Raw genomic sequence first — 15,683 nt, 5'->3', positions numbered from 1 at the left:
ATCATTGTTCATTTTTTGTGAATTTTGATTTCTATCTCAAATCACCCCTAAAATATTAGCTGTAAGACACTCCTCACAAAAATAAGAGATCAGACACTACATCATGCTCCGCCCTGAGAATCTGTAGTCCCAGTTATAACTCTTCCTAAACTGAACAAATAATGCCCACAGATGCATTAAAAGTATTTTCTGAAAATATATGAGTTTATGCTCACTACAGTTTACAATCAGATATATATAAATGGGCAAATCTTTAGAGAAGTCATTTGACAGCATATGCTAATCTCTGTTTTGAGGTTTAGCTACAGTCAATTGAATATATTTGAAAATAAACATGCATATTTTATCAGTAATTCAATTTCTTGGGTATTTATACTTCCAACTTACATGTGTATATTTTACACAATAACTTAAATTACACATTTACAATAGGCACAAATTCAAACCAACAAAGAAAGTCTTTGGATCAGGTTTCCATTTTGAAAGACCCATTATGTTTTTTTAGCTAATATTTTTAAACTCTTACTTCTCCTGTAAATATACCACTCTATTACAGATTTATAAGCAATTAAATGACCCCATTATTTATAAGTCATAGAAGAAAGCTGTGTTCTCAGTAACCTGAGAAGAACTGTAATAGCATTTAGATCATATTGACTGTTTAACTTCAGTTACTCATTTACTGAGGACACATTTTCACCTATTTCTTTCATCCTGATTTTGATTTGATGGTAGTATTAAGGGCAGCGAATCACACATATGAGTATAGATACTATGAATTTACTGTGCAGAAGTAAACATACTGGACATGGATAAAATATGGAAATGGCAAGTTTTGCAATAGCTACTGAAAGAAGAGTTACTGGGTGTATACTTAAATAAAAATAACATGTATGGGTTTTTTTTAAGAACAGACAGCTAGGATCTGTGTATCTAAATAAATGGGAAATTCAATTTGATAGTACTGATTGCATAATAAGCATGAAAAAAAATGCACTTATAAGTATCTCAATTTTACTGCACATTTTTGGAAGAAATTAGACTAGAATATGCACATTTTCTTGATGGCAAGTTTAAAACTGGATTCACTTTTTGACACACAATCAACTTCTGTTAATATGAATTCTAACTCATTATTAGCAAAATACATAAATCCACCGATATTTTATTTACTTTGGTTGGGATCCAAGGACAGAGAATACCAACTAGGGTGCTAGTCTACAAATACTAAATGATCACTTAAAAAAGGGAAAGAACAATCCTTTCTCCAAGTCCACGACAGAGAAGACGGGAAACAATCAGATTCAGTTGTATCAAGAACTATTTCTGATAGTTCTGATATTTAGACATCAGGCAAAATTTCCCAGTCTTTTCTCACTGGGAAAGACCATCCTGTGTAACTTCCAAAATGACTGTTCTCAGTGCTTTTTTTTTTACTTTTGTTAAACAGGTGAAATGAATCTGTCAGGATCAACTTAAGACTGCTGATTCTACTTTAGAACAAGGACATAATGTCCTTTGTAGCTCTGCTTTTCTACAAGTGAAAAATATCCCCTGTATGCACTTCTTTTGACTGAAACAGACCTGCAAAGACATTAAAACTGTAGTCCTGCTTAGCTTCATGTGAAGCCCTCCTTAGCTTCATCTGACAGAGTAAAAATATTGCACTTCAGACAGGTTAATTTTGTTCCCAAATGAAATTAAGTCAAAAATGACTAATTCTTTCCTCTGAAACACAAATTTCAGAATATGGTATGCCAAAAAATGTGGGTAAGGTTATATGCAGACATTTTTGTTCCAGAGGGAAAAAAGTCTCAAGTGCACTGCAGAAAATAAAACTTTCAAAAAATGCAGAAATTATCACCAGTTCCACTGCATAACCTGCATCTGTTCTTATATTAAAAAAAATAAAGTATTTTCATTAAACTTTATTGCACCATCACCTTTTTTTTAAAAATATCCCCCATTCAAGTCAAAAATTAAATTACTTTTATCAACAAAATATAAGGTCTTCTTTAAAACATCACGTAGATACAGTATAGGCGCTATACAGAAAAGTCGAAAAGAATGACATACATCAAATCAGAAGTGACAGAAAACAATTATTATGTTCTTCTCTATGATTAAAAAAGATTGAAAAAAGATTGTGTAGGCTATTTATTGTATGCATGAAAAGCATCCGTCCTCATTCAAGGTGTTGAAGCAGGTGACACCTTCAAGCTGTCAAGTGCTGCATGAATTCTGAAGTGCAACCTGGACTCCATAGAGTATTCCTTGTAATTGTTTCTGCAAAATAGACAATTTATATTAAGAAAAAGATGTTTGGAATGAATTGTTATATATGTTTGTAAGTTAACAGTCTTTATTCCTTTAACACGAAGCAGAAACTGACACACGGATGAGTTATGAGACATTTAAAACTACATCCACAAATTGAGCAAAGAAAACTTAAACCAGTGCTAAAATTGAATGTCCTGATAAACTGAACCCGTGTCTTAGCACCTCTTTCATTTATTTATATCCTTCTAACAGCCCTTCCAATTACTGAAATTTGCTGTGAAGAGACAAGCCAAAATACTACAGAAAATACTACAGGTGTTAGTAGAAAATGTATGCTTCAACTCAGAACACAATTCAGCCAGAGTAATAAACATCATATGTACAGAAATCGTATTCTGTAAATCCCATCCCCCAAAACAAACAAACAAAACCCCATGAGGGGACACTATTACAAGACCTGGCTACTTCTCTGTAAAGACAAGGCACATTCTATGTTATACTACAATCTACAGATGATGCAAATATGCTCCTCTACAGTAAATTAAGCACTCATCTGGTCTGCTGCAACACAATGTGAAAGGAAAAAGGAGTGTGGTCAGACTGGCGTACTGGCTTTTGACCTTCTCTTATGAACACCTTTAGTGCAACTGATCTAATTCTCAGAGCTGCCCTCTGGGACAGAATGGTACATATCCCTTCCCTGGACTCTCCAGCTTCATCCCGTGCATGCAGTGGACCCTCAGCATCTCTTAAGTCCATATAAGAAGGAAACATTTTCCCTTCATACTGTGTCTTATTTGAATCTGTCTACTCCACTGTAGGACAGTTTCATGAAACTGCAAAATCAAGAACAGAGATTTATAATTACTTGGATTTTGCAAAGAAGCTGTCAGGAAGAAAAAAACAAGTGTCCTCACTGCTACAAATATACAGTTATTCTTAATTTAATAGGTGATACAAAAATCCACTTACTTTGCGGTTTCTATGTATCTTATTGCTTTTTCTCTCTCATCCCGCTGCTTGTACAGAAGACCCAATTCATACAGTGTGAATGGCACCAAGTAATTGTCATATTTTATTTGCTTCTCACTAGAAAACCACAAAAATACAGAAATTGTTCCTTACAATCCCGTCTTGAGTGACCAGTTAACTTTAAAACCAATCACTGCCTGTAACAGCAAGTAGCCAGAAAAAACATTCTGAAGCCTTTTTTACTGGTTAATTCTGTACATATTGATAAACAGTGTTAAAGCACCAAAGCAGCCCTAAACATGTAGAAAATACAGTTGAACAAAATGTAGGTACTCTGTGCACCAGAAAACTTTTACTCTCACCCATGCAAAACATACACTTTATGAAGAACTGTTATCTTTAGAATTTTTAAAATCTCTCAGCTATAAAAGCGTGCTTGTTGCCAACTACCTTTGGAAAAAGATGTTTCAGAAATAGTGTTCCTTTAACTTGCAATCAGTCAAACCCCTCTGCCTTGTAACTTGCAATGTGCTTGACTAAACTCACATGGGATCTTAGAAATTATAAGAGAAAACAAGATGGCAAGAGAACTAAAACACACATAATTCTCAATAACAAATTCTATTATTAATTATTAATTTTTCTAAATCACTTGTTAGAAACATTGCACATGTAAAAATGCTTCTTCAGCCCAAATACCTACAATCTTATAAGAAGTTTTCAACTACAACCAGTACCTGACTCATGTTTTATATAGAAAAGCTATTGCAGCTGGTATGGAGCTGACACCTGAAAATTCTTAACACAGGAGAAACCAGTCTTCAACTGAAACATATAACAACAACTTCTCATCTATGTGAGGAAGCATTAACTACTGAAGTACTAAATACTGAGTAAAAAAAAAATCAACCAACCAAACAGGATACCTATCTGAATTGTCCTTACTTACAGGTAGCTCTGTAAAAACATTTACAAATGTATTTGGGTATGTTACCTGCCAGTTTGATTTATTTAGCCTCAAATACCACATATAGAAAGCTATAGTAAGTGTTAAATTGCTACAGAAGAATACAAGCAGTTTTCTGGTTTTCTAATTACTTTCAGAAGTATTTTAATTCCAGGTCCTTAACACGATGTTTAATTAGTCAAAATTCTAACATGACAGTATCAAAAATGTCACCAAGATCTGTAAAATCTATTTCTTTGAATTACCTTTGAATTACTTTACTGAAACATAATTCAGCTTGCATGAGTCTTCCCAAGTGTTTCAGACAGAGGCCTTTCAGTAGCTGCAACATGCACACATCATCCACATAGTATTCATTGTGATCTAACAGTAAAAGTGAGATATGTCAAACAAATTGAAGATATCATGAAAAGGAAAATTCGATTTTCAACAGGGAATATATATTCAGATGCAGGATGTTGTTTCTCATGTTCTATATTTCAAAATGTACATAACCTTCAGGCATGACTTAAAATACTTTCTACCAAAGATGTGTCCATGACAGCTATATCTTTCTCTTAAAAGACAGGCAAAGAAGAAATAAGAAGAAATTGAAACATCCAACAAATAGGCATAAACCTCATTAACGGATGATTGAACTGTAATTAAATACATTACATTAACAGTAATTAATTAAAGATTTCTTACTTGCAATAGTTAAAACTACAGTGAAACCATCATATTATCTTAACAGCTTCCCCTGCTACAGAGCACTGGCAGATCTCCAGAAGCATAAGTAGCATAAAAAAACCTGCTAAACCACACCATGACTGTCTTACAGAACACTTCAGAAGCATAATTTTGCAGTACAAATTCAAGAAACCATGTTTCCTAGTGTTTTTATCATCTCTAATGTTTGAGAAACCTCAAACATTAGTGTATAGTGTATAATATAAAAGTAGTGTGTAATGTTTGAAAATATTTGAAAATAAGTAGTAGTGTATAATATTTAAAAACTTTATTGAAAGTTTTATGTTCAGTAGGACTAAAAATACCAGATGAAAGAGGGTATTTGAATCAATTCAAAATTTACTTAACAAGTGAGATCCTTTTTAGTTCCTTTAGTTTGTAGCATTTGCTGGGTACAAGGAAGGAAAAGAAAGGAAAGAAAACACATATGGATAGACAGATGGCACCACATATATGAACAATTCAGGAAGCAAAACACTCTCCCTTTCAGATCATGTTTACAACTAATTACCAGCTCTCTGATGTCACATTAATTTTTTCCTTAATAGTCTGCCAAAGAAATCCAACGTAAATAGTTCTAAAACATGCAAGACTAACGCATTTCAGGATTCAGCAAAGTCCTTTGCCACCATGTTCAGCCTTGTTTCTGTCTGTGTTTAAACCCAGAACGTCTTAATAGATTGCAACTGACAGACTGTGCTTTTAGTGATAGTAGAAGTGCAGCACATGAGTACTTTGCATTCTCTCTGGCCTGTTCTTGCTAGGCTAAGGTATTGGATTTTGTGACTGTCTCCTGAAGGACTCAATCATTTAAATTACTGGAGGCATGCACTGATGTCAGTAAAGGCTTGCCAGTCTTTAACAACTTCAACTAGTACTTTTATTTCCCAAAAGAATAAAGGCTATTATGCCAAAATATTAACATGCACATTAAAGTGCACAAACTACAAATGCACAGGCCAATTTAATACAGATAACTTTGCAATAAATGTGGGACAACCATCTTTGCACCTGCAGTGGTCTACACCAAAGGAAATATCATTACCAGGACAAAAAAAAACAAACAAAAAATTATTTTTTCTTGAAGTTAAGTATTTTTTTTTATATATTGGAAATGAAATAAAAAAAGATTCCCAGAAATCCTGTGGGGAAAAAAATAAAAACCCCATTTCTAATGTCTTCCATTTGTTTCTTCTACCATCTCTTTCAGTTCTTGAGAGATTCCATACTGTGCCTATTCATATGAAGCAAATGAAGTAAAAACAGTTCTATGAAGTCTCAATCCCCAAGTGACCTTTATGTATAATCAACACCCTTTTTTCACAGCACTTTTGTGATCCTTTGACATTACTACCACTAAAAACTGTCACTTAAAATTATATTGTAACCTTCTCATACTCTGCTGGCAGTCTTAATCTCGTTTTTTGTTAGGGATTCAGCAGCAGCTCTTGCAATCAGTCTTTATTTTTACCGATTCTGTATCTTCAAAAGCAGATCAAGATCACACATGTGAAGTCCAGAATTAAATTATATTTGACTGAAGTTATTACTAAAAAAAAAAAACCCACAAAGTATATACACTTCCAGACTATATTCTATTTGTAAACAGTGAATTTCCATAAGAAAAACACAGTGGTTTTATCTCCATTGCTTTAATTTTGGTACATTGTACGTCTTTACTCCGGGATTCAATAGGAAATTTACTTCACTGTTACAACTGATGAGCACTTCTAGTACAAATCTTTGCACAACACAGCACTGAATTTACAACAGCTTCTGCCAGAACCCTTCATGTGGAGCTCATGGGAGTTACTTTATTTGCAAGTATCTTGCATATCGCTACACTTTTGTTTTAATATTACAACAAAAAAAAAGGAAAACACTTGAGATTTAAGAGGCATGCTACTGTTTCTGCAGAAAAGTGAAGGGCAACAAAGAAAATAAAGGAACTCAATTCAAACATGGCCATGCAGGTTACTCTCATTTGGTTTATTATATCATCAAGATTTGACCATTATATATTTCTTGCAAGTCCCTGTATAATTTCTTATGTATCACCTCAATTTACACTGTAAATCATACTTAGATATATATTACATTTCAGAATTGCTGTTTTAACCACTGCTAAATTGTTCGTAAGTGTAACTAGAATCTGGGTTCAATGAAAATTATTTTAGGGAATTATCATTTAAAAAGTTTCACATGCAAAATGGAAATATTTATTCTAGAAAAACTCCAAAGAGAATTCTCCCCAAAAATTCACATGACAGGTGAAAGAACCACCCTGATAAAATCTGATAAAAATCAAGTACTTGTGCAGTAAACCAGTTGTAATAAATGAATTTAAATTATTTTAGGAGTAAATTATGGGCTGATTCTCTAAAAATTACTCCAAGATGTAAAACCATGGTCAAAGTATATTTGTTAAGTATGTTTAATTTTACAACTAGCAAATGTGTTTTATTTTGCCAGAAAGTAAACCAAAAAACCAGACTCATTCATGCCTAACACTTCATCATATCTTTTACACTTTGTCATATTCTATGCAGCATGTGTCCTACGTAATAAAGTATGATATAAATTGGTTTAGAGAAAGTTTTTTTCAGACATTTAAGACATTAGCAGATTATGGTCCAAGAACACTCTCAGAGACAAGAAAAACTAAGCTAGACCAGTCATGTTCTGTAACTAATAACCTCATGTCCCTGAGTTTTCTGTATTCATCTGCAGCATCAATCACACTGCATAAAGAACATATTGAAGAACCACTCCTAACTTTCATAAGGCTCCAAAATATCCACACTTGGACCTAATTAGAACATTGTCAAAGCCAACACTCGCTTCGCAGAATATCAGAAGACAAAAGCACAGAAAAATATCAGCACTTCTTATGAGATTATTCATTCCATCTTAATTGATCACTTACTAGTTTCATTTTGTAGAGCAGTTTCTTCTTTTTCAATTGTTACCAGTAAGTTTTCAGTGAGGTCTGCTCTTTTGCCCACAATTGCAAATCCATTCCAGACATACATCATTTCCTGATTAAAAAAAAAAAAACCAAAACCAACTAACCAAAACTAAAAGGTGAGAAAAACTCATAGAATTGCATAAATATTTAACTAAAGAGTACCTCTGAAAAGACTGTTGTGGAACATTTTTGAGTACATAAAAATAATACCAAAGCTTGTTTTGGTACAACACATCTATGAATAGGAAAGGAAAAATTACACTGAAGGTGTGTTGACAAAGTTAACCTAGGTTTGTAAGATTTGAGTGTTTGGATGCCTTTTTAATGGGTTCTACTATGATGTATTTTCACAGATCTTCAGAAATTAAACTGAACAGATTTTATCAGGACAGTTTACCATCACTGCATAACACATCACCAAAACTGGATACTTTATGTTCAACTTGTGGCCCCTGCTGCCTAAACTAAAGAAGGAGCTAAAAGTAGCATCCTTCTAAAGGATGATAGGTAAATTTGAAGTGCATTTGAGTGTGTACTTGTATATACAGTATACTTATGTAAGTATGCATCCAAAAACATGCTCTTGTGTTTATATATATATATATATATATATATATATATATATATATATGCTCTAATCAATAGACAATTACCAGAGCAAAACTGGAAGTAGATACAACTTTCTGGATAAAAATGTGATTCCAGTAGGCACATCCAACATATGATTTTGCTGTAATTTCTACAAAATTTTGCTGGGAAAAAACCAAGGCAAATCCTGGAAACATACCTTCCCAGATGCCTCAGTACAACAGTAAGCAAAAAGCTTGTTTTGGTACAGTATCACATTGTAAAATTTGAGGAGAATGAGGGTTAATGCTAACCAACAAGGAGCTTTGCAAAGATCTTTACTCAGTCATTACAAACTAGAGTACCATTTGTTCTACTGTAATTGAAATGACACCTCTGAAATATGAAGCCTAATGTCATTCTGAAGCTGATACAAAACATTGGTGAAATAGTTTCACTTGCATTTGTACTGTAAATATGTACGTTTTCAGACAGAGAAAAAAATCTGATTGTATCAAAGTCTGAAACAGTGTTATTAACATCATCAACTACATCATGCTAGATTTGTTTCAATTCTGTAGTTTTGTCTAACTTATACATACTGAAATAAACCATACACTATATTTGGTTATGCTTAGTCCATGATGAAAAAATTCCTAAATTAAAACAGAAGATACTGGATTTGACAGCAAGACTAAATATATATACTCACAACTTACAAGCACTCTGATGTGTAAGCCCAAGACAAATTTTACTTATTCCTCTACATGCAATTTAATATAGGATTAATTTTAGAACTGGTGGATTAATTTTCTTTGGACTCCTCTTTCTACATCAATGAGCTTCAACATAAGAAATTTCTTCTTGAATTAGGTTTTTCACGTTGTTGGTAAATTATGCATGTACAAAGATTTTAGCATACACATATGGAAAGTGCACATAGAAATAGACTGCAATACTAATGACTCTGACGTTAAAATATGGGAAATTAGAACAGCATCCATAAAGTTACTTTAACTTCTGTATGTTTTAATCAGACTCAGTGCAAGGGGAATAAAAAAATCACAACAAAAACCAACCACCACTCTTCATTTTCATCAGAAAAACAAAGTACCAAAGTACTCTTTAACTTCCTAATGAGTCTAAAAGACAAGGACTAAAATCCTGCCAACCTAAAGAATGTAGTTTTCTGTATGCTGAACTTTTCACATGAAAAATATGTTGCTTGTTTCAGACTGCAGCTTAGTTGGTAGTATGATATTTTTCACCCTAATATTTTTCACCAAAATCACATTGCATTAATGCAGTACATCCTTAAGAAATTTAAAATGCAGACATATAATACCTGACAATATTACTCCTTCCCTGTACAATGAGCTATTCTGATTTCTTTTCTCCTTGAAAAGGATGAAAACAAAGCAAGAACAAATACCAAGGCAGGTAAGATCAGCTTCACTGGTTGAGGACATGCATAGCGTCGAGCTTTCCTTACTGCAAACTTCTCAGTTGGGATAGATTTTCCTGCAATTCTCTGTTTTAGACCATCCACTTGTCTACAAGAAGGGAAAATGGAAAAATAAAAGTTGTTTATTGGTATTTTTTTAATTTCATTTCAGTTAGAAAGATTTACTGTTTTCCTCTGAAACAGAACATCTTAAAATTGTTTTACACCATGGAGACCAGAGCTGTAAGGATATATCTTTGCTGATAAAAACAATTCTAATACTAAAGGCAAAGAGAAACAATGGAAAGTTTATGGTTGTAAGCAAGAAGTAAGTCATGCTTATAAACAAGATAAAGACATAGGGGAAGAAAGAGTGCACATTCAGCTGCTTTATAAAAGTTTACCTGAATAAAGACACTATGTCCTCACCAGTCCCCTTCAAATCATCCTCTGGAAGCATACAAAGAATTGCTGCCTTCTGGAATACATATATTGCCTATTTCAAAAAGAAACAGCAATAGATTACCACATCTGATTTTCTGTGTTTAATCAATACATTAAAGACTGAAATCTCTCACCCCAATTGCTGCAGCAAAGTATTTCCATAATTCTCAGGCAGATATAGGTATAAAAGTTTAGTATTCCCTTTGTCACATAGTTTATGCTGTAATTTTATTTTTAATGTATTTATATAAACATTTTATATTAGTCGGAAAGTTAAAGGTATCTCCTGCAAGAACAGGAGAATTGATTATGCAAACCACTGTCAAAGAGATGAGTTTAAATGACTTAACTTTTCTAAAGTACATTACTGTTATCATATGATCTATTACATGTAGAGACACGCTTGAAAAAAACAGAAGGAAATATCTGGGTACTGGTTCAAGGAAAGTTTAATAATTGGGTTTTGCAGGAAAAAAAATCTGTAATTTTATTAAAGACACTTGCACTTCATGTTGAATACACTATTCTCTTCCTCTTTTGCCAAGAATTAGATGTATACCCTTTTCCATTGAGATAATAAAACAGTAATCTATAGAGGAACAGATAATAATACTGCATTGCATAATAATGCAAAAAGTTATTAGCACATTGTGCTTGTTTCATACTCTGAAAAACGTTTTTACAAGGAAAAGGTTATCTGATAGCCCAGCTTTTCTTGTGAGATCCTGTCCCCAGCAGCCTTTCTCATTTTGTGCCACAAAGCATCTGCTGAGTAGGTGTGTGTGTTTATAAACACCAAACACAGTTTCTTCAGCCAAATTTTACTAGTGAATGTTAGAACTTGACTTGAGAGACAAGTTTACAGTTTTCCTGTCCCTCTTCTTTCTCCCAACCCAGGTAAGTACCTCCATTTCTGGAGGGGCCAAAGCATTGCTGCTTATGCTTCTGCTGCTTCAAAACATGAAACAAAAAGTCATTCTTAACCACCCAGTTAAAATATTTTGGTCCCATTGTGTCTTTGTTTATGAGTTTCTCAGGAAGGCAAACATTACACTTACTGTGCTAATGAAAAGTAACTTTAACCACAGAGACCACTGGTATATCACAACAATGTCCACCTGCCTATTTACCTTAGACCACCTGCTCTCTTTGCTGAGCAGGTCTGCATACTGATATGCTTGAAGCCAGTCCTGCTGGAAGGTGTAGCACCACATCAGTTCCCAGTAACAGAGATGATGAATCTGTTTCCACTCTTGCTGGGCTGCTATGCAGTCTTGGAACCTCAATTGTGCCTATGAGAGAATAATTAAGGAAGAATGATGAAAACTGGCTCAATTACAGCTCCATGTGAGAACAGTGTCTAATTACAGGACAAGTTCTTTCCTAGCACCCAGGTGGAAAATACCTGACAAGTAAAGTGAGATGAACTTCCCTTTCAGTCTTGCTTAGAGAGAGGGCTGGAATCAACATTGACAGTGAATGTGAACAGGGATAACAGTGTACTTATCAGTCCAACTGATATATAGATGAATTAATTATTTTTCCTCCTAAATTAGTGTTTAGGCTGAACACTAAACAAAAATCTTAGAAAGAAAACATTATTTACCTTTTCAAAATTTCCTTTCAGTATATCCATTCTGGCAGTATAAAATAGAATAATGGAACCCTTGAAAAGACATGAGAAAAATAACCAGTTAGGACTTTGAGCATAGGGAAATACATTTCTGCTATAAAATTTTTTAGAAATACGCACATTTGGAAATTTCTGGAGGTAGGGTTCTAGGAGACTGTCTGCTTCCTGAAGGTTGGCTTCCCCTGTACCTAGAAAACATAATAAACCAACCTCAATGTACTTAAAAGAATCCAAGTTTCATAGACTAAGATTTTGTTTTCACATCATATTCGATAGATCAATGGATGACTGCTTTATGTGAATGCAGAATTATTTGGTCATAATGCGTTTCTATAAAACTAAATTCTTGTCCCAAATATACTAAGTGATTTAAAAATACTAGATGTCTGTAAGTAGAAACAAATTGGAATTATAGGAATATTTGTTAAACTGTTCCATTACTGATCCTAGTTATATTTTTAAATCCCTTTCATTGCTTTAGCAAGATAGGAAAACATTCCTCAGCTGCCTCTTCTCCTAATTTTGAACTCAGTAATGAAATACAAGTGATACTGGAAGAAATGAAACTCTCCTTAATTTCCTGATGAGCCTGAGGGACAAATACTAAAATACTCCAATATTAAATGTGAAAATATATGGTAAAGAAGCATATAGAATTAATTATGACTTCCAGCTCTAAATGGCAAAAGCAGCAATTAATTCTGGTTGTATAGCTTTTTTATGGAGATAGTTTTCACAACATCTGATGTTAATTTATGGATAATGACTTTTCTGAACTTAATACTGTTTCGCAATATTTTGGTGTTGAGACAGCCCTGCAAATGGAGCAAGATGCTGGTATAATGCTATCTACCCTCACTGTTTCTGCAGACACAATTTGTCACGGATATTAATTGTAAATCATAATTAAGTATACAGCAAACTCCTATTTGGCCACAATTTTGAAATACAGTTATTAAAATAAATCACAATATCTATCATAAGGTGTAGCATGACTGAAAAGCTACACAGTGGGTCTCACCAAGGATTAAGGAGATGTAAGTATGATAAACCAACAGGGTGAAAGTACACAGAATGGCCCTCAAACTGCTGCCAGATGCGCCTTCCCGTAGTTGGCAGAGGCCCAACTCCTAAGAAATATCACAAACACATGCAGAATTAACTATGAGTATACAGAGTTACCATCATTTTTTTCTGACTAACCAAAATTCAGTTTTCCTTTCAGATTTAAGTATTTCATAATTCTGTACTTATCTCAAATCCAACACAACCCTCTACCAAAACGTTTCTGTCACAGCTAACAGCACTCAGGAAGGAGAAGACTAATCTAACTCTTAATAAAATCATGCATTTCAGTGCTCTGGTGAAATGGGAACACCACATGAACCATGCAGACACACAGGTCTACAACCCTTCCCCATTATGTTCTGACTATAAGCCTTTCAGAATAACATCCTTCAACCTATGTTCAGTGGGAAACTCTCCCAACTGTTCCAGTGCTACTTATTGGTGTGAGTCTTCCTTCACAGAAAACCCTGGTTATCCTCAATTCTCTTCCATCAAGTCAGCTACTACTTTGAGGCTCTGACCAATATATTACCTCTGCTGATACATCAATGTCTAAGGACAGATCCAGATTCATGGAGCCTTAAACAGACCTTAATACATGAGACTTTTGATTCTGTTTAGACCCATTACATAACAGCTTGCCTGTTTGAGGGGCATTGGAGCTTACAGCTTCCCTGAACAAAAGCAGTGACTCCCCAGAAACATAATTTTGCCTCAAAACAAGTATTAAAAGATCACTTTTATTGCATAGCAACTTGATGAATTATAGGACAATTCAAGCACCACACAAAAAAAAATGTGATGATATTTCAAAATCGTTCTTATTCTTTCAGCCATTACTGCCTTTTTAGTCAGAGAAAAATGTGTATTCTGGAAGAGCTTCAGCAAGAACCAGGTTTTTCAGAGGAAGAAACTGAATGAACCGGTCTCTACTGAAGTTTAATTTTACAGCAGGAGAGCCATATTGTGGACAATCTAACAGTAATAAGACCATATGGTGACTGTAGCAGTAATAACTTGAAGTTAAATTGTGTACAGTTCTGTGGGTTACTTTATTACAGTTTTTTGCTTGAGTTTTGTTTGGATTTTTCATTTTTTATGGGCATCAAAAAAAGTTTTAAAGAGCTGTAAAATACTTAAAAAACAAGTTACAAATATTTTTCTCATCCATGAGAGAAAGATGTACCTAGATTCCAGGGTGACACATGATAATCAGATTTTTCTTTTTCTAAAGAAATGGGCTCAGATTTTGGGTAGAAAAATGTAGAAATAGGATTCTCCCCTCAGTTACTGGTGAGAAATGTCAATTTCTGACCATGTCAACTAGAAAAGAAAGCTGATATCATCTACTTAAGGATCAGCAAAAGGAAAAGAAATTGCACTGGCAAAATCTCATCTTAAATAAACTGGTAATTTCCCATGGATGATAAGAGTGGGATATCACCATATGTGCTTTTATCCCTGTATCATCTAACCCATTTATCTTTGTAACAACTATAAAATACTAATAAACAGTCGATATTATACTTCTAGTGTGGAATATATGGCATTAAATCTATCCATTTTTTTATCTGAGAAAAAATTAATTTGAAAAAGCAAGTATCAAATCAAATACCCTATTGCCAGAAAATCCAATAAATTCTAAAAGTCGGAGGATCCTTCCTGGTAAAAGTGACAGCATCTGAAATACATTTAAAAATAAAAAGATAATTAAAAACATGGACACTTCAAAAAAAAAAGTTACATTGCTATAAACATGAACCAAAAAGGCCAGCTACTATGTTAAATGCACATAAGTAAACTTATTACACATAAGTAAAAAATTAAAACAAGAAAGAACATGAAAGTAAAACATGCATGATCAGAATTCTGATGACCATCCAGCATGAAAATAGACAGAGTCCAGCTGTGCTTCTTTAGATAATGACAGATGTTTCTATCTTCAGCTGGTCAGAACTGCTTGAAAACTGTGGGTCTTTTGGAATTACAGTCTTATCTATTTTACTATTACTTACAACCTACAACTGCCATCTTCCTATACCATTATTCCATTTTATTGGGAGTCTCACAGAAGCTCTACTTGTTCCTCCTGTGGGAGCACTGAATCAGCAGATCAGTGAGCATAATGGCTGTAGAAATACTAGCTGTTGCTATCGTCCTTTAGCCCTCTATTTATAGGCATTTTTGTTCCCTCTGTAACTGCATCCTCCATATCCTACACAACAGAAAATGTACGAACACCATAACCAACTTTGCAATGAGCATTAAGAAGCAAGCCAACTTGAGGGTCAGTTTTTTATAGAGCTCCATTCACCCTAATATATTTTGCCCATCGGCAAAAAATGTTAAGCCTCCTAATGAGAAGACTCCATGAAGAATAGGAGAGGTAAGAGCACTTATGAGCACAGTTGCTTGAATTTTCAAGTCTGGTACAGATAGACCTGAGTTCTTCTGACAGTATTTAAAATTGGTCATCTCCAATCTAGAATGATACAGAAATTAACCTACTGGCAGAAATCAACTTTCACCATTGCCATGACAGATGTGAAAAGGTAACTGCAGCGAACTGTAAAGAAAAGGCCATTTTCTTTAGCACAAACACAGTAAACTA

General features: G+C 34.0%; 1 protein-coding gene across 3 annotated transcripts in view; it reads right to left on the bottom strand.

The window, feature by feature from the left end:
• Positions 1-1,529: 1,529 nt before the first annotated feature.
• TTC39B (tetratricopeptide repeat domain 39B) overlaps positions 1,530-15,683 on the bottom strand; it is a 75,420-nt gene continuing 61,266 nt past the window's right edge. For all 3 annotated transcript variants that reach the window (XM_068177523.1, XM_068177522.1, XM_068177524.1), the window contains 11 exons: positions 14,688-14,753; positions 13,026-13,134; positions 12,125-12,192; positions 11,978-12,037; positions 11,502-11,663; positions 10,332-10,423; positions 9,916-10,036; positions 7,875-7,986; positions 4,465-4,582; positions 3,253-3,369; positions 1,530-2,286 (listed from right to left, as the gene is read on the bottom strand). In XM_068177523.1, the coding sequence (XP_068033624.1) occupies positions 2,190-2,286; positions 3,253-3,369; positions 4,465-4,582; positions 7,875-7,986; positions 9,916-10,036; positions 10,332-10,423; positions 11,502-11,663; positions 11,978-12,037; positions 12,125-12,192; positions 13,026-13,134; positions 14,688-14,753 (1,122 nt within the window). In that variant the 3' untranslated portion in view covers positions 1,530-2,189. The remainder of the gene's footprint in view (positions 2,287-3,252; positions 3,370-4,464; positions 4,583-7,874; positions 7,987-9,915; positions 10,037-10,331; positions 10,424-11,501; positions 11,664-11,977; positions 12,038-12,124; positions 12,193-13,025; positions 13,135-14,687; positions 14,754-15,683) is intronic.

The sequence above is a fragment of the Anomalospiza imberbis genome, chromosome Z (assembly GCF_031753505.1).
Source record: "Anomalospiza imberbis isolate Cuckoo-Finch-1a 21T00152 chromosome Z, ASM3175350v1, whole genome shotgun sequence".
Classification (NCBI taxonomy): Eukaryota; Metazoa; Chordata; class Aves; order Passeriformes; family Viduidae; genus Anomalospiza; species Anomalospiza imberbis.
Note: the sequence above shows the minus strand (reverse complement) of the source record. Positions and strands in the feature narration are given on the sequence as shown.